At 39.0% G+C, this 25,874-nt stretch overlaps 1 protein-coding gene across 3 annotated transcripts; it reads left to right on the plus strand.

The window, feature by feature from the left end:
• Window positions 1-333: 333 nt before the first annotated feature.
• Window positions 334-21,485, plus strand: LOC145990974 (lipopolysaccharide-induced tumor necrosis factor-alpha factor homolog). Of its 3 annotated transcripts, XM_083126571.1 has the most exons (6): window positions 482-555; window positions 1,092-1,308; window positions 7,223-7,382; window positions 13,762-13,842; window positions 16,498-16,639; window positions 21,088-21,485. In XM_083126571.1, exons 2-6 carry the CDS (start codon window positions 1,249-1,251, stop codon window positions 21,188-21,190), a joined length of 546 nt encoding a protein of 181 aa, XP_082982697.1. In that variant the 5' UTR covers window positions 482-555; window positions 1,092-1,248; the 3' UTR covers window positions 21,191-21,485. The 3 variants fall into 3 exon arrangements, with proteins under 3 accessions (XP_082982698.1, XP_082982697.1, XP_082982699.1); XM_083126572.1 differs by lacking the exons at window positions 482-555; window positions 1,092-1,308 and adding an exon at window positions 334-448; XM_083126573.1 differs by lacking the exons at window positions 482-555; window positions 1,092-1,308 and adding an exon at window positions 3,978-4,075.
• The last annotated feature ends 4,389 nt before the right edge of the window (window positions 21,486-25,874 follow it).

A 25,874-nucleotide genomic window follows, 5' to 3' on the forward strand; every position in this document is an offset into this window, starting at 1 on the left:
TAGATATATGATAAACTGGGAGATAATCCCTCCCCCCTTTTTTGTGGTGTATATGAAACCAACAAAATTAAATATACATGAGAGCAAGATGCATGCTGGCACCTCTCTTGCCCCAGCTGCGATCCTTATTTTGGTGGGCCCTTATTTTGATTCAGGGGATAAGGAATATGGATTATATTATTTTTTTGCACCCCAGATTTTGACACTTCCTTTTTGTTGTTTCTAGTATGAATTTATTTCCAAAGGGAAAAGACTGGAGGTAGGGTGTGAATCGCTAAACCAGTGCCCCTGAACTAGGTATAAAAATAATTATTAGCAGGGCCCTACATAGAGGATTGATTCATAGCCCTAGGACTCATTGTAAGTGACTAAAATTAATTCTTTTAAATATCTGAGAGGGAAAAGTGGCTAAGGGGATTTGATGAAGAAATTTCTAGCTATTGGCTCTGTGAGTATTATAAGAGTTTCTTCATTTTAATTCTAAGTTTTTATTCTTTCACTGTTAAAATATGAACCTGGATAAGTGATATTCAGCAAAAATAACATTTACAGAAGGTAAGTTATAACATTCTGTTTTTGTATAAAAATAATTCCTTGTTTGGTGAACAAGGTTTGTGTATTTATCTTATTCATGTTTATGGTATATTTCAAATCGTAAATTATGTAATTGTGTTCATCAGGGGATTATGTGATTGTATTTTTTGCCTTGGCCCAAGGTATGATGTCAAGGCCTGACCACAAGTGCACTTACGTGATTTTTTATCTTTTGATTTTACAAGAAACACAAATGATGCATTTATCTCAAACTCAATATATAAGCCACAACTTGATTATGAATATTTTATTATTTTTATTTTTTAGTAGAAAAATATTTCATAGCTTTATTGCCTAAGAAGTCATTTTTTAAATCATAAATATAAAAAGTTATTGAGCTCTCCAGATAAAGTAGTTGTCTAGCTATTGCATGAACACTAAAAACAGAACTTGAGGTGCGGGACAAGTACACATACAAGTAGAAACAGCAACAGTTTTTGACATCTTAGCCATATTTATATGTATATTTAAAAAATCCATTATGTTTTTGGGTAAAGTCAAACTTGATGGAAAAAGGAATACAGCACCTCTCCACTTCTGGTATGACATAGATGCAAAAAATATGACAAGAGGAACAAAGGAGAACAAGAGAGGGAGAGAGAAAGCTAGCAAAAGAAATTGCAGACAAGACAAGTTACTGAGAGAGAAAAACTAATGTGTAGAAAGAATATGCAGACAAGTGGAATGGGAAGACTGAGGGAGGAAGTAATTGAGGTAAGAATACATGACAAGGAAATAAATGGAGAAAGCAAAGTGCAGACAAAATCGGAAAGAAGAAAATTGTAATATTTGAGTATAGAAATGCATTATGAATTTTCCCCTTACAGATTTTTTATTTGGCTTATTATCAGTGGCGAAGCTAAGGCGTAAATACTGGGTAGGCTGAAAAATCTGCTTATATTTTTTTCATACAGCAGGTCAATGCGTCGATTCTTGTTGGTCGCAAAAGTATCAATTACTCTTTCCTTGAAGCCTTGATCAATAGAAAGTTCTTTAACCAGTTTTTTTTTCAATGGCCATTGTACTGAGAGAACTTAATCTTTCATTTTTCATTGAATTACGGAGATAATTTTTTACTCTCTTGAGGGTGCTCATACTTCTTTCTGAGGAAGCTGTTGTAACAGGGAATGTCAAGACCAACTTGATTGTTTGAAGATCATTGCTAATTGAATTTTAGAAGGTCTGCAGGAGGTAAATGCTTTTCTTCATCAGCATAGATATTCTTTAAATCATTTTCTAATCGTTCTTTGTTGAAAAATGGATATGTGGAGAGAAGGTTATTTAATTTCATCACAGGAAAATGTAGTTTATATCCCCCAAAGCTATTTTGGTCTAGCAATTCAACAAATTTTATATTTTCAAGATCTCCAAAACGTATTTCCATTTGTACAGTCAGTGTGTCCAAGATTTCGTAGGTTAAGCATCTGAGAGCCACAAAGTCTTGTTCACTTACATTTATTTCACTGCAAATCCTCTTAGAGTTTTCAACATATAATTTCACAGTATTATATTTTTATAACATAAATACACTATGTGACACACACACAAACACACGCGCGCATGCACTTGAAGTAAATTAACATTCAACAATGCAGCGCGTGAACGACGCACTTTGCACAAGAAGACTAGAAGCACAACAGTTTGGTTCTGAGGCTAGCCGCTTTCACCCAGCGAATCGGCAGTCCCCTCTCCTAACACTCCCCTTCCACCTACGCAGAGCCTACGCTGTAGCTGCCTTTTACTGCGAGGCTTTTCGTCAAAAGCCTCACAGTTCGGACCGAATGCGCTCTCCTCTTTCTGGCCTGACTGACGAGATATCTGGAAGGATCGGCGGAACCAAACGTTCGGATTGCATAGTTTAATTCGATTTAACGAACTTTGATTGTTACAGGGTACAAGAACATTTTAATTTCAACATTTTTTGGGTAGGCTAAGCCTCAAAAGCCACTTTTGGCTAATCGTGAAGATAATGTGATGGAATTGATGAAGGGACACTCACAAAGAACATCCATGCTCAGGCTGGATTCGATCGAGCCTGGGGCCCTTTTGCTTTTAGATGGGAGAGGGCAAAGTAAATATCCCCATTACATTGAATCTCCTGGACCCATTGGCATACCTTAAACTAGGCCTACTTCAACTATTGTACACACCTTGGTACATTGCTTGATTCCCTCTCTCCTCTTCTCTCTTCAGTACCTCTCTCTTTCTGTGTGTGCCTGCCCAAATGAAGTCATGAGAGCGAGAGACAGATAAATGAAGTTTGCTTTTAAGTCCAGATAATATGATAATCAGGACTTTAGAGTGGATTGATTGATTGTTGATTGATTTGGTGGTTTTAAGCCACTTTATGCACAGTAAGGCTAACCGGGACTGGACCTGCAGTTTAAAGTGGGATCCAAACCACTATGTGCCTCCACCGAGTATCAAACCCGGAATCCCTTCATTACAAGGTGACGATGCTACCACTGCGCCATTAGGGAGGCCTGACTTTAGAGTGGGACCCGAACCGCTTTGTAATCTGCCATCCCCGAACACCTTGTTTACAAGGAGACACCTTGCCTCTATGCCATCAGGGATAGCTGCTTAAATAGAGAGAGAACGAAGAAATAAAGAGCAAGAGAGAGAAAGGAAGAGCGAAGAGTGAAACAAGAACATGCTATAGGCATGCCAATTAATTAAATGATGTTGTACACCAGTCCTCAATAGCCCTTCCCGATGGCGCAGTAGTTGCGTCGTTGCCTTGTAATCAAGGGGTCCCAGGTTTGATATCCAGTGGAGGCACATAGTGGTTCGGATCCCACTTTAAACTCTAGGTTCAGTCCCGATTAGCCTTTCTGTGCATAAAGTGGACTTAAGACATCAACTCAATCAATTAATCAAACTCAAACCAGTCCTTAAATGCCAGACTCTGGTGTCAGAGCACCATGAGGGCTTTTCAGGGAGAGCAGGAGAGAGGATGACAATATTTTTTTGTAGAGGGGAGGGGGCGAGGCAAGATATGTTTTCCCCCAACTGCTTCAGTTTGAAGTTTGCATGTTCCTGTAACGATCTGTACCAGTCTTATTTGTAATTATCAGTTCTCTATACCAAATTACTGTGAATGAAATTAATGTGTCTAATATATACTTTTAGACTGACTTTTATTTTCAGGGGCTACGCCCCCCTCTTTCCCCCTCCGGAAACCCACGTCTGGCGCCGTCTCTAAGGCAATCAAGGTGGATAGCGTTTTTGACCTCACTTTTGGCAGGCGAATGGCCTACAAGAGTCGTATGCTAAACATATGTCCGACTAACCATGATTTTTATACCGCACGTTTTTTTCCCACATTTTATTCCCTTCATCCGGAGGGAAATTTTCAAAGGGAAATGTTAACTTCTTCCGAGGGAATTTTTAGTAAGATTGTGATGTGAGTCAGAATCAGCTGTGCTGTGAAGAGGTGATTGTAGTAATTAATTCCTGTGATATATTGAAATCGGTTAAGGCAAGTGAATACTCATATGCTATAGGTATTTACGAAGTAGTTTTTAAACATACATATATGTATGTTGTTTATTTTTTTTGCATAAGAAATTTATATTCTTTTGGGTAACAGTATTTTGCAGTTGCCCTAGTACTCCACAAAGTTTAGTTCCTGCACCTATAAAGCATGGATGTTTCAAATCACAGTAAACTCATATACAGGAATTCTTTATAAAGGCTGTATTACCATAATTTATAAATAGTGATATTAATACGAAAATGGTAAGCCTTTTTACAAGTTCGTTATTTCGAACTAATGGGTGTGTGGTTTATGGTTTATTTACATTTCTAACGTCCATGAAGTTAGCACCGAATTGAAACCGTACATTTCTAAATGACGTAATTTTTAAAGGAGAGCATTACCGCCAATTTGCGAACCGAATCAGATAAAGAAATTATCAGGTGAAGGAAATAATTCAAAAGATTTATTCTGTAAATTATTTACGTGAGGTGAAGAGATTATTTACGGAATAATTAATTTAAATAACCTTGAAAAGTACTACAAGGTACATTATATTTTCCACCTCATTTATGGCATAAAATATATATTTAAAATGTAAATTGAAACACACAACATAATAATTTTCTACCTCTACCTCATTCGCTTCTCACAATTAGCCTTCTGTGAACTTGTTTGTTGTATTTTCGTGAAAAGTTCATTCTGTTCATAGATTTTCCTCCTTTTGTTAGAGTATATCTGGGTGCAATTGTGTACATCAGGTTTCATGTTACATTGACAGTTTGTGGCGCAAGAACAAAAAAAAATCTATTACTCTAGGCAGAACACAAATGCAGAAATGAATGAGAAGAAAGCTGTTAAGCATGAAGATAGTACAGCAAATAGTACAAAAAATTGGTTGATTCAACACATTTTGTGGTTTATAATTCTTTTCTAAGCTGCACATATTACCTCCTGTATGGTGTAAACTGGCAACATTTCGATAGCCAGTATGCTTGTATCTTTCGTTGAGAAATGCCAGTAACAGGGGTCAAGTTGTGATTGTTTAGTTCTAAACATATTATATGCATGCATTTTTTACATGGTTGTATTTCTATTTATGTCTGTTAACACATGCTCCATCAGCTTATTGATTACTGCATTTTTTCTGGAGAATGATTTTTCCATTCCATATACTACTCCCATGTGCATATTAGTTTGCTAGTAGCAATTCATTTACTGTTGTCTTACATTACTGACTGTTGCTGCTACTGTCACATGATGTTCCAAAGGGCATTATGTCCCCAAATTCTTTTGTTAGGTAGGTCAGATTTAAGGCTTTATCATTAATAAAGCACCCCTAAATGCTTCCAACTCCTGATCACATGATATATGGTCTCGGTAAATGTTTACTATCCTTCGGACACCTATAACTTCTGAGTTTTGTCAATTTTTGACATTTGTACTTACCTATCTGCTTCGCGGATCATTTTTTAACGTGTATTCACGTTTTTTTTGATCATTTTTTTTTTTTTTTAAAAAAAAGTGTTTTTGTAACTGAAGAACGTACGTTTCCGCAAATGGTTTGTGGGGCTATGTGTCAATGGTTCATGGGGCTATGCGAGAATGGTGTGTGGGGCTACGCATATTTTTTTCGAAACCAATTTTTAACTATTGTAACCTATTGTGACCCTACCTAACCTAACCTTACCAGAAATGGTTCGTGCGGCTATGTATGAATGGTTCGTGGGGCTATGCGTCAATGGTTGAATTTCCGCTATGAAACATTCCCACATCACACAAAACACCTTCCAGATGTTAGACAATACTACAGGAACTTATTACGGTAAGTAGTTTCTTCTGTAGAAATGAAGAAATCTGTCCGAAGGATAGTAAACTAGTACCATGGTCTCAAGCACAAAACTCCATTTTCTCTTCATGTGAAAATCGGATAGTACTCCATGTCTAAGCCAGCTTTTGGGAACCACAGATGCTTATTTAAACTACTTTTGGTAAGATTTTACAATACCGGATAATTCACAGATTTCGTTCATATAGTAAGATTTTACAATACCGGATAATTCACCGATTTTGTTCATATTTCGCATACTCAACAATTTAGGGCTCCTAATTGAATCGTCAGTTAATATTTGTCGGTCAAATTTTTTTACGGTGCCCCACAAACCATTCACGGTAAGGTTAGGTCAGGTTAGGTAAACATAGTTAAAATTTGGGGTCATAGTAATATCAGGAATGTATATTTCGTTTTTTAAGTATTGGAAACAGGTAAATAATGAGCAATCTTGCATTGTCGGTTCCGATCACAGACCCCCTTTTTTCAAAATTCTACACGTGACTGCCAAATATTAACTGCAGATTCATGATTAGGAGCCCTAAATTATTGAGTATGTGAAATATGAACAAAATCGGGGAACTATCCGGTATTGTAAAATTGCTCCCTACTTTCCAAGTCATAATTTCTCTCATAAATACTCTTAGTGAAGCTTTTACCTGTCTAATTTCTCCAAGCCTCGGACTTTCTTCCACAATCATCCTTACTCCTACTGTTAGCAGTAAAATCTTTATTGATACATTTTTTGGTTTTATTTTTCTTCAGTTTCCAAACAAAAATTACAGGAATTGAAAAAAAACTTTTTACTTCAAAAAATATCACCTTCCGTAGATTATAAGGAAAAAATTAATTTTAATTAATTGTTTGCATTGTTCGAGAAATAAAGTGAGTGTTCAATCTTTATTTTTGTACATTATTTTTAGATTTAATGTTTAGTATATGTAGGTAATGTGGATTAACATGTTTTATATCATAGCAGTCAGGTATATGTTTCTTTCTTCCACAATCATCCTTACTCCTACTGTTAGCAGTAAAATCTTTATTGATACATTTTTTGGTTTTATTTTTCTTCAGTTTCCAAACAAAAATTACAGGAATTGAAAAAAAAACTTTTTACTTCAAAAAATATCACCTTCCGTAGATTATAAGGAAAAAATTAATTTTAATTAATTGTTTGCATTGTTCGAGAAATAAAGTGAGTGTTCAATCTTTATTTTTGTACATTATTTTTAGATTTAATGTTTAGTATATGTAGGTAATGTGGATTAACATGTTTTATATCATAGCAGTCAGGTATATGTTTTGCTATTTACATTTAGGAATCTTCTACAATGAGCACAAACAAAGAGAACGCACTTCCTCAGCATGAAGCGCTACCCACTGCACCTCCTCCAACATATGATGAGGCGATGAGTCAAGCTCCCCCACAACAATTCGTTCCTCCTCAACAATATGTTCAAGGCCCAATGATGCAGCCATGTAAGTATATTTCATACTTTAATTTCCGTATAAATATGGGAAGGGGAGATTGCATGCTGTGGATATGGGAAACAGTTGTGCAGCAAAGTTATTGCAATTGTTAACTTTCTCAGATAATGATTGATGCCAGTAGTGGCGGAGCATGACCTTTCCAATATTGTATGCCTAACATAATGAGGGTTATTCCTGTTATAAAATGATGTTTCCTTAAATTCAATTGACGTCAGCACCATTCTCTTTATTTCTAACATAGTTTGTTTATTTTTTAAGTCTACTTTATGCACAGATAGCCCAATCGGGACTGTATTTAACAGTTGGAAATGGTATCTGAACCACTATGTGCCTCCACCAGGTGCCGAACCCAGGACCCCTTTATTACAAGGCAATGACATTACCACTATGCCATCGGGAACATAGTGAACGACTAAGAAGTAAAGATACACAACATTAGATAAAAGTAATGATAAATAAACAAGTGCAAATAGTTCGACTTAGAATTTCTAACTAAACAAATTTTAAATTAACATGTCTCTGTCACTGTCAAATTCTTTAATTGCGTATGTAGAATTAAATCCAATGGTAATTTAAGTATGTCCTGATTCTATACTATGCAGGCGTGTGTGTGTGTTCTAGGAGACATCTTTCAACTGACATCCTTGTTGCAAGAATTTTGTTTATACAAACACACATACCTGTATGTGCATGTGCACCATGGCTATTCCCAAAAAAACTTGAAATTTTGGAAATTTATTTTTAAAACCTTAGAATTATACTTGAATTTAGTCTTTTCAGTAGAGCCTGATTTTAACATAAGTATGATTTAGTCCATTATTACACTTATATTATAGATATTATATTAGCTAAACTGTATATGCATTTTCTACAACTGGATTACGTACGCCGTGAGACGAGGGGAGAAAATAGGTAATGTTTTTGTTCCCAGCACAGGTAGTCGTTCACAAGCTAAAATTTGCCTACTGCAGAGCATCACATGATATTCTTCATTTCTGACTTTTTTTTTGAGAATTGTACTTCAAGAGGACTGCAAAAAGAGTAAAAGAAAGCCATTGCATCTAACCTGAAGAGATTGAAGAGTGCTGTACAAAGTTGAAATAAACATAATCCTAAAATAGTGAATAGGGAAAGTAGAAGTGAGAGCACCAGTATTTCTTGATCTATTTTTTGTTTGGTGTTTGATGTAAATAATTAGCTTATTGTTTAGTTTACACTGGAAATCTAAACACAAATCATAATAGTATATCTCGCATGTTTTTTTCAATTATTTTCCTGTAGTTTACGGTTATTACAAGTTTGGGGAATAATCACCAAATCAAAGGATGTTGGCTTACCTTCTTGTTTATTCTAGACGAACACTACAGCTACACTACAAACACTGAGTAATACCGAAGGAAACACTGAGTAATAACGAAGGAGACCGCTCCCGTCGTTGTCCTTGCGATGCCTCGCAATCTCCCTCTCTCTGTTTTTCGTCCCCAGTCTTTCACCCCTGCTTCCAGGGGTCAAATCACCTCGCATCTGGTAAGGCGGTTCCTTCTCCCCCCGTTAGGTGGCAGCAAAAGTCAGCGGCTTTCGGTGGCTGTCGCTACACCAGCCCCCCACGGAGAAAAAGGGTTACACCTTGTGTGGGAGGCGAAATGTTACGCGTCTACCAGAACGGGTGACGGACTCTCTTGACGTTGCGCCGATGGTGGTTGGTTGGTGGGGGGGTGCGTTGGTGTCTCTGAGGAATCCTTGGTGGGTGGGACGTCCTCCGTCCAGGTGTAGGCTGGTTTGACCCGGTCAATGCTGACGCGGGTCTCACGACCGTTGAGACGCAGGGTGAAGGTCTTGCCGTCTTTGCTTATAACTTGGTGTGGTCCGGAATACGGTGGTTGGAGGCTGCCTCGTACGGAGTCGTCACGGAGAAAGACGTGGGTGCAGGTTGACAGGTTCTTGAATACGAAGGTGCTGGGTTGATTGTGACGGGAACCGGATTGTGGTCGCAGGCGAGCCATGTGTTGCCGAAGTCTGGAAATCAGGTCGGAAGGGTCTTCCATCCGGGTGGCTGTTGGTGGCACGATGAGCTCTCCTGGGAGTCGGAGAGGTTCGCCGTACACCAGTTCGGCAGGCGATGCTGCGAGGTCATCTTTGATGGCTGCGCGAATCCCAAGGAGCACGAGGGGCAGGGCTTCTATCCAGGTGGAGCCAGGGTGGCACATGAGTGCTGCCTTGAGGTGGCGGTGAAAGCGCTCGACCATGCCACTGGCGCACGGGTGGTAGCTGGTGGTGCGATGGTGCTCGGAGCCGATGGTCCGTCCTAGTTCGCGGAAGAGTTCTGATTCAAATTGCCACCCTTGATCTGTTGTGATGCGGGCGGGGGAACCGAATCGCGAGATCCAACACGATGTGAAGGCCGTCGCGACGTCCGCCGCGGTGATGCGTTCCAAGGGAAAGGCTTTGGGCCAACGGGTGAAACGGTCCACGGCTGTCAGGCAGTACTTATAGGGTCCCGCTGATGGGAGAGGCCCGATCAGATCGATGTGCACGTGCTGAAACCTTGCAGACGGAGGAACGAAATTGCCCAATGGAGCGTGCACGTGTCGGGAAACTTTGGTGCGCTGGCAGTCTTGGCACGATCGGGCCCAAGCGCGACAGTCTTGCTGGACTCTGGGCCAGACAAAACGCGACGCGATTAGGCGCGCGGATGCTCGGGTACCGGGATGACTGAGGCCGTGCAAGGCATCAAATATGCGTTGGCGGTGCGCGGCGGGTACATACGGCCGGGGTTTCGTGGTGGAGGTGTCGCAGTAGAGCTTGACTTCGGTGCCAGGTATGTCCATGAGCTGGAGGTGGAGGTCGCAATCGCCGTTCAGGAGCTCATCGTCCTCTTCTTGGGAGGAGGCGAGGGAGCGCAGATCGGGGGAGGGGGTGTTCCCGCGAACTGCATCCACCCGCGATAGCGCGTCCGCCACCATGTTAGAGGTGCCTTCAATGTAGCGGATGTCCGTGGTGAACTGAGCGATGAAGGAAAGTTGGTTGAGTTGCACTGGAGGTAGTTTGTCACGCCGCTGCTGGAAGGCGTAGGTGATGGGCTTGTGATCCACGTATATGGTGCAGTGTTGCGCTTCCAGGATGTGACGAAAGTGCTGAACGGCTGCGTAGACTGCGAGAAGTTCGCGGTAGTACGGTGGCCACTCGGTCTGCTTGGTGGTGAGTTTCCGGGAGAAAAAGGCGAGGGGTTGCCACGAGCCGTTGGCGAACTGTTGCAGGCATGCACCGACGGAGGTGGCGGAGGCATCGGTGAAAAGTCCCAGCGGGGCTTCGGGATGCGGATGGGCCAGGAGCGTGGCGTTGGCAAGGCTGGTCTTGCAGGCCTCGAAAGCTTGTTCTAGGTCCGGCGTCCATGGGAATGGCTGGGATCCTCGGAGGGTGGTGACGGCAGCATGCAGAGGAGCTTGGTGTTCGGCAGAGGATGGCAGGAAACGACGGTAGAAGTTGATCATGCCGAGGAAGCGACGCACGCCGCGAGCCGTGGCTGGTCGTTTGAAGTCCTGTAGGTCTGCGATGCGGTCGGGAAGCGGTCGTGTGCCGGCAGCGGAGACTTCGTACCCAAGGAACGTGACGGAGGGGGTCCCAATCACACACTTCTGGGTGTTAATCAGGATGCCGTGGTCCGAGAGACGTCCGAAGAGGGCTCGTAGGTGTTCGCGGTGTTCCTCGTGGTTGCATGATGAGACGAGTATATCGTCGATGAATGGAAAGCAGAAATCCAGTCCTGAGAGCACTTCGTCGATGAAACGCTGGAACGTCTGCCCGGCGTTGCGTAGTCCGAAGGTCATGTATGGGAACTCGAACAACCCGAATGGCGTGGTGATCGCTGTCTTCGGGATGTCGTCTGGGTTGACAGGAATTTGTGTGTACACCTTGACCAAGTCGATGACCGAGAAGACGGTGCATCCGTGGAGGTGGTTGCTGAAATCGTGGATGTGCCTCACTGGATAGCTGTCCGGAATCGTCCGGGCATTGAGGCCACGGTAGTCCCCGCACGGTCTCCAGCCCTCCGTTTTCTTGGGTACCATGTGCAGTGGCGAAGACCAGGGGCTGTCGGAGCGACGTGCGGTGCCTTCGCGCAACATGGAGTCGAATTCGGCCTTGGCTATTTGTAGGCGATCTGGAGCGAGGCGGCGAGGTCGGCTGGACACGGGGGGGCCCGGGGTCGTCCGGATGTAGTGAACCGTGGAGTGACGAACTTCTTGCGGCGGGACGCGTGAGCGTCGGGAAATCGGCTAGGATGTCGCTGTATGAAGAATCGTTCGACAAGGCCTTGATGCTGGGTTGCATAGTGTTCGTTGGCTGGCAGGGAGCCGAGAGTCCCGTTCGTCCATCGAGCAGGTGCTTGTTCCGACAATCCGGCAGCAGCTCTAAGTGGTCCAGGAAGTCCGATCCGATGATGGGCACGGAAACGTCCGCGACGACGAAACGCCATGAAAACTCGCGACGCAGGCCGAGTTTGAGGCAGAGGGGCAGAATTCCGTACGTCTTGATCGTCGAGTCGTTTGCGGCACTGAGCACGTAGTCGGTCGGATGGCGTCGGTCCGGGAGCAAACGTCTCGGGAAACAACAAATATCTGACCCTGTGTCGACGAGGAAGCGGTGGCGGCTATACCGGTCGGTCACGTACAGGCGGCTTCCACCAGGACGGCAGCCGTTTGCCGCGACTAGCGGCTGCCGTTGGTGTTTGTTGTCGCGGGCGCGTACGTGCATGGGTCGTTGCACCTCTGAGCCTGGTCGCCGAAGCGGTGGTGATACCAGCATATTCCCTCATCTCTTCCTCTTGACGGCGATCTGCGGCCGTAGCGGCGCGGGCTGGTACGGTCACGCGATTGCGAGCGGCCGCGGAAGGCGCGAAAGTCGCTTTGCAGGGACGCGACTTGACGAGTTAGCTCCTCGACACGTTGGAGAAGCCGAACCGTGTCGGAGGCGGGCGCGAGTGGCGTCGCAGTCGCGCAGATAGCCGGCGGGTTGGGCGAGACGAACTGTGCGGCGATGTTGCTTGTCGCGGGGGTGAGCATGGGGGGGCTCACCTCCACGATGCGGCCCGCGAGCGTGGCAAGTTGGTCCAGCGGAAGTTCCGAAGACTGCACCTGCAGAATCGCTTGAACTTGAGCGGGCAGGCGTTGGAGCCACAACGTGCGCAGCAAGTCGTCACGCATGGGAGTGGTGCCTGCGAGTGACTGGAGGTGACGTAGGAACTGGGACGGTTTGCGACTGCCCATTTCTTCTTCCATCAGGATCTGCCGCAATCGTTGATTTTCAGACAGGGAAAATCTTCGCGTGAGTTCTGTCCGCAGCCGGGTGTAAGGGTCGGTTGCCGGTGGTGTACGTATAATGTCTCTCACTTCGAACGCGTACCGACCTTCTAACTGTCCCACGACGTATGCGAACTTCGTCTCCTCCCGGGTGATGTGGGCGATGGTGAACTGGGCCTCCACTTGGGAGAACCACAATTCCATGTCCTCGGGCCAGAATGGGGGGAGCTTCACACTCACTCGATGTACGGAGTCCTGTTGCGATTGTACTGCGTGCGGTGCTGGAGTCCTCGGTTGAAGTGCTTGCTGTCTGAGTTGCTCGTTTTCCCGCCTGAGTTGGTCGAGCTGCGCTTGAAGTTCCTCTGTCATCGCGGTGTAGTTGGTGCATCCAGAACAAAGGGGGATTGGGCATGTCGTCTAGCGTGAACTTGTTCGATCCGGCTGGTATGGTACACAAAAGGGGTAATCACAATTCACGGCCCCCAAAAGAAAAACGATCACGTCGGGGTCACCAGTTTGGGGAATAATCACCAAATCAAAGGATGTTGGCTTACCTTCTTGTTTATTCTAGACGAACACTACAGCTACACTACAAACACTGAGTAATACCGAAGGAAACACTGAGTAATAACGAAGGAGACCGCTCCCGTCGTTGTCCTTGCGATGCCTCGCAATCTCCCTCTCTCTGTTTTTCGTCCCCAGTCTTTCACCCCTGCTTCCAGGGGTCAAATCACCTCGCATCTGGTAAGGCGGTTCCTTCTCCCCCCGTTAGGTGGCAGCAAAAGTCAGCGGCTTTCGGTGGCTGTCGCTACACAAGCATAAGAAAACATTTTTCGTTTTGACTAAATGAAATAAATGTCTGATGAAGGGAGCGTGTGTTCTCCTGAAACGTCACAACGAAAAACTGTTTTCTTATGCTTGTAATAACCGTAAACTACAAGAAAATAATTCTACAATGCAAGCAATGCATACATAAAAGAAAAACTATTGTTTTTTCAATGCTTGTAATACTGCATTTCTTCCTTTTAAATTGGTTTGTTTAATTACATTTCTGTTTCCTGAACTTTCAGATCAACCACCCCCTGTGGTACCTCTGCCTTCTGTAGTGGCTTATCCAACGGCTCCCAATACAGTCATCACAACTACAACAGGTAAATAGTTTTTGTACATTGTGGTAGAAGAACATGCTAAATAAATTTAGAAGTAACTTACTTTCTGATTAATTGTTTTTGAATACCAGCATACTCCTTTTTAATGAATTTCTGGTTAAATAACACTTGAATTATCTCATATGATGTTGAAAAGCTAAAAAGGCAACTGAGAAGGATGAAACCTTATATATACAGGGTGTCATTTTAATGGCGCCCACGGACCACAGATTCGTATAGAGGACATCAAAATAAACAACTTTTATCAGTAACGTTTTTCTCATTGATGCGTCGATTCGATGCTACAGCCGTTCAAAAAAGACCGTTTTGCTGCCTGGAAGCTGGCAACACAACATTTGATCGTATCTCTGGCGTCATTTCCTGCGGCGAAACAGCGCACTTCAGGGTTGCAAAGAACACACAAATTTTGTGAAAGATGACAAACTATCAACCACATTATTAGCTGTAAAACGAAGTGAGAAACGCGTCCAGTAGACTGAACAGTATTGCCTACCAGCCAGAAGATCAGCAGTCATCTCAGGCGAAGGGGGAAGTGAACCAACAATATGAGAAATGGTAAAAAAGTATTCAAAATGAAGTGTCAATATCGGATTTTGTCTCAGCCTACATGTCAAATATCAACAACAATAAATTTTATTGGACTTACAGCTTACATGTGGCTGTTTACGCCCAGCTACGTGTCAAATATTTGCAAATCTCGTTGCAAGGTTGATATCTACAGGTTTGTGTCCAGATGCCTTGCGGTACTCTGTGCTGATAATGGAAGTATTCGAGGTTCACATTGTTACTTTACGGCTAAAACATGTACAACCACAGTAACAATCTAATGATGAATTCAGTAGCGAATATACTGCCCTGTTCACAGTTGCAAACTATTACATCTGTATCCACTGCATAGATAAACACAGTCGTCGGAGAGTTTGTATTACTACTACTTATATCCCTGTATTTTCAACCATTTTTGTCACTTGCCTCATAATGCCCTGAATATACATTATATTATGTGTCGCTTACCTTTGGAATTTTGAGTTCTTTCATTTCTATTTTGTGATCTGTTCAGTGTGTCACAGACAACTAGTATCAGAAGGACGAAGTGGATAGACTAAATTGTAGATGCTCAAGATTTGCAAATATTTGACATGTAAGCTGAGACAAAATTCGATATGACCACTTCCACTTGAATTCTATTTTCTTTTTACCATTTTTCGTATCGTTTGTTTACTTCCTGTTGGGTTACAGAACGTGTTTTCTCTCTTTGTTTTACGGTACATAATGTGACTGATTGTAGCTATGTCATTTTTCACAGAATATGTGTGTACCTGGCAACCCTGGAAAGCATCGCTTCACGACGGGATATGACGTCACAAATGCAATCAAATGTTGTGTGTGGTTGCCAGCATTCAGGTGGCTAAACGGGCTTTTTTGAACGACTGTAGCGCCGAAATGATGCACCAACGAGAAAAATGTTACTGAGAAAAGTTGTTTGTTTTGATGTCCTCTGTATGTTTGCGTGGTCTGTGGGCGCCATTAAAATGACACCCTGTATATATATTTTGTCTTTCAATATGGTTGGAAAACTAAATTGGCAGCATAAAACCATAAACATTTGGCAATGAATGCAAGTTTACTTCCTTTTTCTTAATGATACAAACACTAGTGCATTTTATGTCTGATCCTGAACTGCAACTGGAACTCATTAAGACCAAGAAATTGATTATTCCACTAATTTTCAAATTCACACCAGTCAATGTCTAAACATTTTGCTGCTTTGGAATATCATTTTTAGATCCCTGGTTGAGCCACAATTTGTATACCTTTTCAGTGGTAACACATTACGTTTTTGTGTAGTCATAAAGTTATAAGAAAATTGTTATTGTAAATACAGAAAAACCTCGTTAATCCAGGCCCTGATAAGTCAGACTTCGCTTAATCCAGACAGGTAAAATAAAAAAAATATTAAAAAAAGCAGAATGCAAGGTTTGAAATGTTGCTAGAAGTCAACAAGAGAACTTCCCAAAGAAAAGGTTCAACCACTGATGAAATTCTGTTTCCCACAGACTTTGTACTGCATTGTATAGTGTACTTAGGCCTATGCCCTTTAAATACACCATAATAAACATGTTTTGTTGCTATAAACTGAGTTTTAATGCACTTTCTACTGTTCTTTTAGGTTATTTCAGTTAATCCGGACTTTCGTTAAACTGGTCAACTTATCCCCTCATTAGTCTGGATTATCGAGGTTTTACTGTATAATAATTTCCTTTAGCTTAATAGGAAAAACATAAAACAAAATTAATATTTGCATTTGCTAGTCATGACTATCTATGGTTTAAAGTGAGATATTGTGTAATTGCCTCCTTTGGTTATTGAACCTGGGTCTTGTATTACGAACGAGTTCCATGTTGGTTGAATTTTATTCCTCTTGTCTCATCATGCACTGTAACGCTATTCACAATTGGTTACAGTGTTACCAAAAATTGATAGTTTAGTGTGTTTCCATGAGCAGTATGGATTTCTTATATTTTTATTGTACTTAAGTAATTTTCAATTGCGTTATTCCAAGAACACAGAGAGCTTCCATGTTGATATTAACAGTGAGCAACTTGTACCTCAAAAACATGTATTTTCTGTCTTCAGCTGTTATAGTGGATTCGGATGCTCTTGGCCCAACACCAGTTCGAATGACCTGCCCAGTATGCAGAGCTAACATCAAAACCTCCACAGTTTCTGACTATAAGACTGTAGCGCATCTTACATGTCTTGCACTTTTCTTACTCCAGTAAGTACTGTTTGTTTCTAATTACTGCATAGTACAGTAGAAAATAATTATTCTGACTATGCAATGCAAGTGCACTTTTTTTGAAAATATTTTGCTTCCTAACACTTGTTGTTCTAATTGTATTGCTCTCATCAGTGTATTGCGTATGAATTGGCAAAATGACTTCTGATGTTTACAAATATGCTGAACACTTTGTGATTAGTTAGTTCTCAAGTAAGAATTCAAACGAAAATGCACGCTGTGTTGGGCAATCGATATTCTTATCTGTGTGTGCCTGAAAGAAAATTGATACAAAAAGAAATAAAAAGTAACAAAATATGACAGAAATTATCATAATAAAAGTTAATTATTTACACGGTATGAGCTTGATGATGGTATCAAGTTTGTTTAACTACAAACTTATCTTGTCTCGATATCCTGGCATTTGTGAGGGCATCCCTCTTGTTTTCAAATATTTTTTTTCATGAACAAGATGTTCCTGATTTTCTGAACACCATCTTGGCAATGGTTTCAAGGTTCTTAGTGTTCAAATAACGTCTAAATGCTTTGTGGTTAGGTTAGGTGGGACAGGTTTTGGGTTTTTAGCATTACAATAATTTCCCTAAATGCTTTCATCATCTTATCATGTTGGTGTTGGTTTCAAGCACAACACTCCTTCGAACCTCATCCTCATGTCGGCAGTAGTTCATGGAATGCCTTGTTGATGGGAAACATGGATATTTGCATAAGGTACCTTTTATATCTTATTTTCGTCAATAAATAGGACTTTTCGGAACTGCAAACAATGCTAATTACTTTCAGAAAGCTTCAGATTTACTTTCACAATCATTTCCACAATTCTGCGATACACTCTCTTTTTCTATAAACAAAAAATGCCTTGTCGATGGGAAGCGTGGAAGCTTGTGTAAGATATTTTTTTACATCTTTTTCACCAATGAATTGCATTTTTCGGAACTCTAGACAGTTGTAATTACTTCCACCAAGGTTCATATTTACTGTAACAATCACTTCTACAATTCTCTAATAGTTTGTCTTTCTCCTATAAAACTTTGAAATAAATCATTAATCATTTGGAACTGTTACCAAAATAGCATTCAGTATTTTCACCAATTTTCATATCGTAAGAACTAAGGAAAAGTGTGTTTCACTCTTCCAATGTGGATAAATCTAGTTGTCCATGAGGAATTGCATTTAGGCTGTAAATGTAGATATCAGTCAAACTATATTATCAGCACTTTACCTACAACTTTGTTTTTTAGCTGAGTAAATTTGAAATAATTGTGTCTTAACAAAATAAATATGGCTAAGTATTAGGAATGTATGATCGTTAATGAAGATTTCACACCACTTTTATTAGTCATATTGATTTGCTACACATCGTTGTCACTTGTCACAAATTAAACAGTACCAAGACCTAAAGGAAATATTTTTAAACAAGTTCATTAGGTTAGGGAGAGTGGAGGAGTTTGGTTTGGTATTATTTTCAGATATATCATGCAGAAAGAACAGGAGTTAGAATGAAGAACTTATTAAATGTAATTCATGGATTGCAATGGAAGGTAAGATATCCAGTGAACTTACAACAATAATAATAAAGAGGAAAAAATGGTTCAATTTACAGTCTCTGTAGGAGTTGCAAGCTCTGTGCTATAATTCATTTATCTTGAATAAGGGTTGTTTAATTCCAGTGACAGGAGCTTAGAGTATGCAACACTGTAGTAGGGAACATTAGGGGTAAAACTGCGGCCTTGGCCTGACCTTTGCTTTCATATATCTTTATCTTGAACTATTATTCTTCAATTATGCAACACCTGATACATATACACGTGACAAAATACATAAAGCACGACTATTTGCAGTGGAAAAATATTAAATTCATACAATGTAGAATGACATTCATATTGGTCTCTGATTGAAACCCAAGCAGACGACTAGTTATAAACCTACAATTTCTTGCAAATAAATTAAATATCTTGAAATTAATTTTCAGAAGTGATAGAACAATCCATAATGCATTTACATATTTTGACAGTTGATTTATTAATAGTTTTTGCATTGTAAGTGAAAATTTCTAAGGGGGGGGGTGTTTGTATGAGTCCTGAAAGGTGCATTACATAATTATCCTAGCTGAGGGGAAGGCACAATCCACTTCGAATACTATATTGAACATGGCTCATACCTACAATTTAAAAACAAAATATTTAACTTCAAAGAGACCAAATATTACAAATCAAACAGGAATAACCACTACACAATTGTAAGGAATCTTAATGCTTTTAAATAGGCTACGTTTTATTGCAGGTTTGAAAAATGCATATGTATTATATTACCATAATTTTTAAAATTACATACTTGTGTGAAATGGAATCATATTCAGTCGTTTGCCTGACCCTGAATGTCACCGCATATCCATGCCCCTGAAAATGTGTGCCTTTTTTTAATTAAAGAAATTTAAGCATTTTGAATAACTTGATAAAGTTGTCCAGAACTTCAAACGAGTCGTTTTAATTACAAGATTGCCAAATGCAATCTTTTGATAACAATGTTGCTAATTAAAGGTCTAACCCCCCCCCCCCCTGTTTAATTCGTCGAACCCACTGCCAGGTCATTTGAAGCAGTGTTGATTTTTACTGTTACTTAGAGTGACCATAATATTTTGACCCAAAAATGGGACATACCAAGGTAACCAGATAACCCCCCCCCCCCCTTCCTGAAATATCGGCTAGGCCTAATTATAAAATTATTGTTATTATTTATTAAAGGATGGATCACATAAATGATACATATCAGACAATAAATGAAATATGTTCTCTTGTTGTCAAAAGGTATTAATTATTATAATCCTGGTATGATTTACATTGCATTTCTCGTTCTTTATGATCACCCTTTGATGTTAGTCCCATGCTGAAGTTGAGTAATGCCAGAAGAACAAATCTTCTTGAGTCAGATTAATTCTTCATCAATCATTTATAATTTCGCCCCGAAAACCTGACCCCACATATCAAACACACAACTCTAGATATTTCTTTTGAGTTTGTGTCAAGACACAGGAACTTTAAATTCTTGTTGCAATTCTGTAAAGAAACTGCATGCTTATTTTGCTATTCAAATAATGGAACACATCCAAAACAATGAATGCATCATTTTAGCATGAAATGTGTGTCAAAATTAGACTTGGTTTTCAAGGTAACTCGTAGACTTTTATAAAATGGGACAAATAGTGGCTTCTTAATAATATGGACCAGGACACGCCTCTGAAATGGGACGTATGGTCACCCTACTGTTACTGGCACTTTGTAACTGCAATTCTGTTAAAGATTTCTGAAATATTTTGTGTTCTTGTGTATAACAGAACATTTACAAAATACCGTTTCGTAAATGTAACACAAGCAAATAAAAGCAACTACTCAAAATTCTGTGCAATATAGTAGAATATGCTAAAATATTTTTTCCATTTATCCTTTCATTTTTTTGTGTGGACCCCCACCCATGGTGTGAGGTCTGCTGGGTTATTAGCAGTTTATCTTACCACCTATCATCTTCAGCCACCTCATTATTTGCAACAATGATTCTTTTCTACTAACCACAAAGATGTTGGCACAATGTATTTAATTTTTGATTGCACTGTCTAACACAATAATTTGCTGGTTTTGGTAGTATTTCTAATTTAACATAGTACAGTTGCTGTGGTGAGTTTAATTCTGGGATGGTGTAGACATAATTATTTTAGTTATTTTTTCTTCTTTGTTGGAATTTATGTTATGATAAAAACGTAGGGATGAACTTAATCGGTTCTGTTGGTATTGAAGAATATTGGCATATATCGGTAAAATTACCAATAATTTCACCAATATGATATATCTGTTGATGTGTAATGTAGTATTTGAGCTACCCAAACTCCAGTTAGTTCTCACTTCACTATACATAGCATATAACTTCGTGTAAAATGCTGTAGGTAAATTTAAAAAAAAAAAGATTGGTACTTTATTCCATATGTCATCAACATGTTAAAACCGAGGTCAAATTACATGTACCTTGTTTTGTTTGAATTTTTGGACCAACCTTCCAATCAGCTGTTCATTGCAGAATCCAAGGTAGCTCCAAAGAATGACTTGTTGCTTCCAAGTTTTTATACTTTTTAATCCCGTTTTAATCAAGTTTTTTCCCACCCATGATTCATTCTTTCCACCCATCCATAAAGAAGGCCTCAGGCAATCTGAATCTTCAGACAAAGCAAAGCATGTGTTGTGATTTTATCTTGTTTTTAATATCGTAAACTTTGTATCGCTACTTTATCGGCATCGGTAGAAAAAATCATATTGGTTCATCCCTACTAAAATGTAAATGGTGGGAATAGGTAGAATTATTATTTTTTGTCAGTGTGTGTTTGTACGTACATGTTGGAACTGCACATAGATTGGTGTCGTTAATGATTAATAACTTTCCAGGTGCTACTTATGCTGTTGCCTTCCATATTTAATGGACTGTTGCAAAACTGTGCGCCACTCCTGTCCAAATTGCAAAGCATATTTGGGAACATACAATGATTAGTTTCGGCAGAAGTGATGAAATGAATAAGTGAATGTACCTTAAAAGTGGTATTGCTCCCTTTGGAGCACATGAACCAATCATAGAACAGCTAGATCTTTTCATGTTTTTAGTATTCACATTTATAAAGCAAATGACATTGCCGGCAGTTTTTTCCTTTTTATATTTTTCATAGTACATATGTTTAAATGTTCCTCTTGTGTACGTATATTTGTACTGATGTACCAGAGCACCATTAATTTGTTTCTCATTGCTGTATATCTGCCATTGCATTCCATTTTAAAGATATTTCTGTTAATAGTGTGTCTATATATACGTGTATTTATATATATGAAAACTAAAAGTAGTATTAAGCACTTAAAATGTATTAAATACAAGCAACGAACTAGTATTATACTGTCAAACGTAGATAATGATATTTTCAGTTATACAATATTAGTTTACAAATGTCATTTGGATCATATATTAATGCATAGAAAAATGTATTACACTATTAATTTCATGGACAGCAAAATGGCTTAACAAGTATTTAGTGCCCTTTTGTGTAGTATTTTTTAGTCTTATCCTTACTAAGACTTAGTAACATTTATAGAAGATTTTAGCAGTTGATATTTTATAACAGTGTTTTCTGAATGTACCCTTTTTGATTAAATGCAAGAAACAGGCATAAAAGTAAAGGCATAGTTGGGTGCACTGTCTGTCAATTTCAACCATAAAAAATAAAATGTATGTGATTGACATTTCTAAAATACAGGGAACACTTCAGTACTTCTTATTTACTGCACTTTCATCATATTAAATACTGATTTGTTTCGATTCTTAAATGCTACTTAGGGGAACAGAAAATTTATAAATTTTATTTTGGACACCCGGTGAGCAATTGAACATAAAATAACTTCGTATGCCAGGATATTAGAATTACACATTTTTCTTTCATTACGCTGACTTATATGAAATTACTTTTGCCTTTATTCCTTGTACTTTTTTACCTCTGAGTAGTAGAAGGTAATTTATTCATTAGTTCTTTTTTTTATGTAATTGTTCAAACCCCTCCCCATTTTTTAAAGTAGTTTTCACAAAGTGTAAGTACCCTTGAATAGAATTTTGATTTGTTAGGTATATTTTAGAGGGATCTGTGTAGTATGGTCTATCGTGTATGGACTTTTACATTTCTCAACCCTGCCTTATTCATTTCAATAACTTTCTGAATGTAATTGGTACAATGAAGGATATATATTTCTGTTACATTTCAGAATATAAAAGCAACAGGCACCTCATACACAAAATTTGAAATCTATATATTCTACTATGACATTCTTGTATTGACTGTTACAAATGCCTTATATTGGGCATTTTATTGGCGTAATGGTTCACAAAGTAAAAGTTCATATCATCTGAAACTCGACTCTTTACATCAAACACCTTTTATTAACACATTATTGATAGTCTAATCCTTAAATCTCTGAAAAATGCTGATGTGTTTTTCCATAGTTGCTAAGTCATGCTCTTTTTGAATCATAGTGACCTGAGATCCATTAGAAAATATCCACTCTTATTGTTCTTCCCAATCTCTTGCAGTTCTTTTTTCCCCATGGTCCTTTACTTCCTCATAGGATCTTTGTTCTTGTAGCACTGTGAATGCACGTCAATATGCTTTGATGAACTTTCCTTCACCTCCTATTCCAACAGTGTATGAGGGGGAAGATTAGCTGAGGATTGTGTTCTCAAAGTGTAAACATAACGTCTGATTTCTCACTGCACCTAAGCATGAAACTGTTATCTAGTAGCTGCAACAAAGGAGTAAACTGCTCGTGGGTTCGACCCACTTTAAAGTTAGTCCAGTCTCGATTAGCCTATGTGCAAATAAAGTGGAATTAAAACAACATGAATAAACTACATACATTTGTTTACTGCTAGCCAATATTTTAAATCAGCAGTTCCCAAACTGTGCAACCGTGACCTGCATATAGTTAAGAATTGCGTGGAATTTTTTTGGGACATGCAGCATGCTGTGAAGCCGTGTAGGTAGCAAGTATAATGGACTGAAGTGCATATCATGCATCACCTCAGACCAGGGGTAGAAAAATACAGGTACCTGGTCGCCATTGTATCTTGAAAAATTTCACCTCGCACCTGGATTTTGACAATTTTGAAGTTCACGTGTGGAATTTTCCATTACCTTTTTTTCAATAACAAGTACATGTTTTTTTTTAATGTTTCTGTCTCATCTATATCATTAAATCAACAATAAACATGCAATTATAATTTTTTTCTGCTGTTGATAGCCGAATTTTAAAATCTGCAGCGTTTGCTATATATTAGAATGTATTGCATAGTTATGCATGCTGTTGATGGTTGAGCCTTCTTTAGGAAGGCCACTCCAGAGCACGAATTAGTTACTTTAATTCAGTCTTATTTTAATTAATAAATTAAATGTTTTAAGATGACATTTCAAAATGTATAGCTTTATCTTTGTTCCATTCATGGCTTTCTTGGCCGTATTTGAAAGAAAATTGACTCCTGAGAAAAAGGGGCTGCCTGAATGATTTTTAGTTTTGTCTACCCCTGCCTCAGACAGCTTTGTCTGCTGCCTACATGGGTACTGAAACAAAATAAAGATCCTGCCTCAATCTTGAGGCAGATATTAGATTGCCGTTGACGATTTTCTTGTGTGAGGGATAAGTGAGGTTTACCAAAAACATCTCTCAAGGAACAAATGCATTGAAAGAAGTTTGGAGTTGCTTGATTATTGGTGTAATGTGGTTTTCTTAGGAGCTATTTATAGATTTGTTATCAAGCACCTACAGGTGGGCAATAGTCTAGCCCAGTGTTCCGCTACTATAGATTTAAATTTAGTTTGGAAATATGCTATTACCGATGTATCAAGTTTGTCTAAACAATTTAGGAGATTGTGATTTTATACAATCAATTGAACAGAAAGCAAAGTATGCGGGTGGTATAACTTTTCAAAAATTCATTCAGGGCAAACATCTATGGATTTTTTTTACGATGAAAATAATAAAGGGTTGTTATGTAAAGTTGCAAGGAAGTTAAGCATAAAAACTTAATTTTTTCCATCAAGGAGACCCTTTTTTCATTTCTTCTGGCTTTTGCAACTGGAAACATGCTTTAAGAAAACTAAATTGCCATGAAACCTCCCAGTGTCGCAAAGAATACCCTCTCTTATTGTTAGGGAGAATTTGTGATGTTTTTTGTGAACTTGTAACTCAAGTATTTGAGCCCACCCAATGTTTTTCACCACTGCCTGTGTGGGTAACATATTGTGGATTCATGCTTCAGCTTGTAATTCATTCTAAAATGATTTGCCTTTATGTTCGTTTTGCTATTGTTTTTTATTTATGTGATCAAGTATTTTTTTTTTATTTCTCTGAAATTAGTGCGGAAAATAAGATTTAGGTTGAGATAAAATTTGATGTATAATATGCTTAAAAATACCTTTCATTGTTAATACCATTGCCATTCAGTTTAGTACCTATGTAAGTAGTACGCGAACATGGTTTGAGAAAATGCTGCAATTTTTATAGACTTTCAATGCGATAAGTTACATTTAGATGAAAATTTAAGCTATTTAAAAATCAAAAAGTAATCTGTGCTTTCAATACCGTAAATAAGCAACAAACAATTTGAAATATACCGTTAGGTAAAAACAACCAAAATGTACATTAGTATCTTTGTCATTTGAGCGATGATAGTGCTCTATAACAATTTTTTCTCCTGAAAAGTGTCCAGGGAACTGCTGTAAATAATCAGTGTTGCAACACAGGAATATGTGGTATTGTAATTGCACAGTAAAAGGACGGCACTTTCTTTACATGAACTGGTACAAAATAAATGCTAGTTCATCAAAGTTTGTTCATAAGTTAGTGAGAATTATATTGCTTTTCATTTTTCCAAAATAATAAGGTTGGCAGAACCTCGTAACTAAAAGATAGCTGTACATATTTTGAAATGTCAGTGATAGAAGGAAAGCCACATGGAGAAAGACAATAAAAATAATAAATGGCTTTATTTGTGTTGGTATCGTTCATCATTTGCACCCCTCATTTATTTCACATATTTTTATTTGGCAAGATTTTGTTGCTTCCGTTTTGTATGATAGGATCTTTGAATATGTAAGTCATCTTTGGAAGTCCATGCTCGCAATTCAGTTTTAAAGTTCATTTTTCCAGTGAGGTATCTGTCAGGAATTTCTTATTATTAATATCGGAAAAATGAGACACCTGATACCTTTTTTTTATTTCACATCATGAAACTAGTAAGGTAGAATCATAGTATCTTATCGGAATAATACTGGAACAAGACATGGAGTATGCAAGTGCAGTAAAATTTTCAAATTTTCATGCCAGATTTCCTGTTGCTAGAATCTGACGAATAATTCAATCTGCAAACATGAAATGAGGTTATGTAACTCCAAGAGTTCGATATATTCTTCGTAGGGTTCCACCAGTGGGCTTATGCTTCTCTAATGTATTCTTCCATTGCTGTTAATATTTTAACAATGACTGAGATGTGTCTAAAGATGAAAAGAACAATAGATTCTTCAGAGTTAAGTCATGTTTGTAGTATTCAAAAGGCTGAGAAAGAGACTGAACTTGTGTGTCATATACCGTAAGAAGACTTGCTAACTTTGAAAAGAAAATCTATGAGAATGATCAGTTTTTTTAAA

The sequence above is a fragment of the Lepisma saccharinum genome, chromosome 8, assembly GCF_977018435.1.
Source record: "Lepisma saccharinum chromosome 8, izLepSacc3.1, whole genome shotgun sequence".
Lineage (NCBI taxonomy): Eukaryota > Metazoa > Arthropoda > Insecta > Zygentoma > Lepismatidae > Lepisma > Lepisma saccharinum.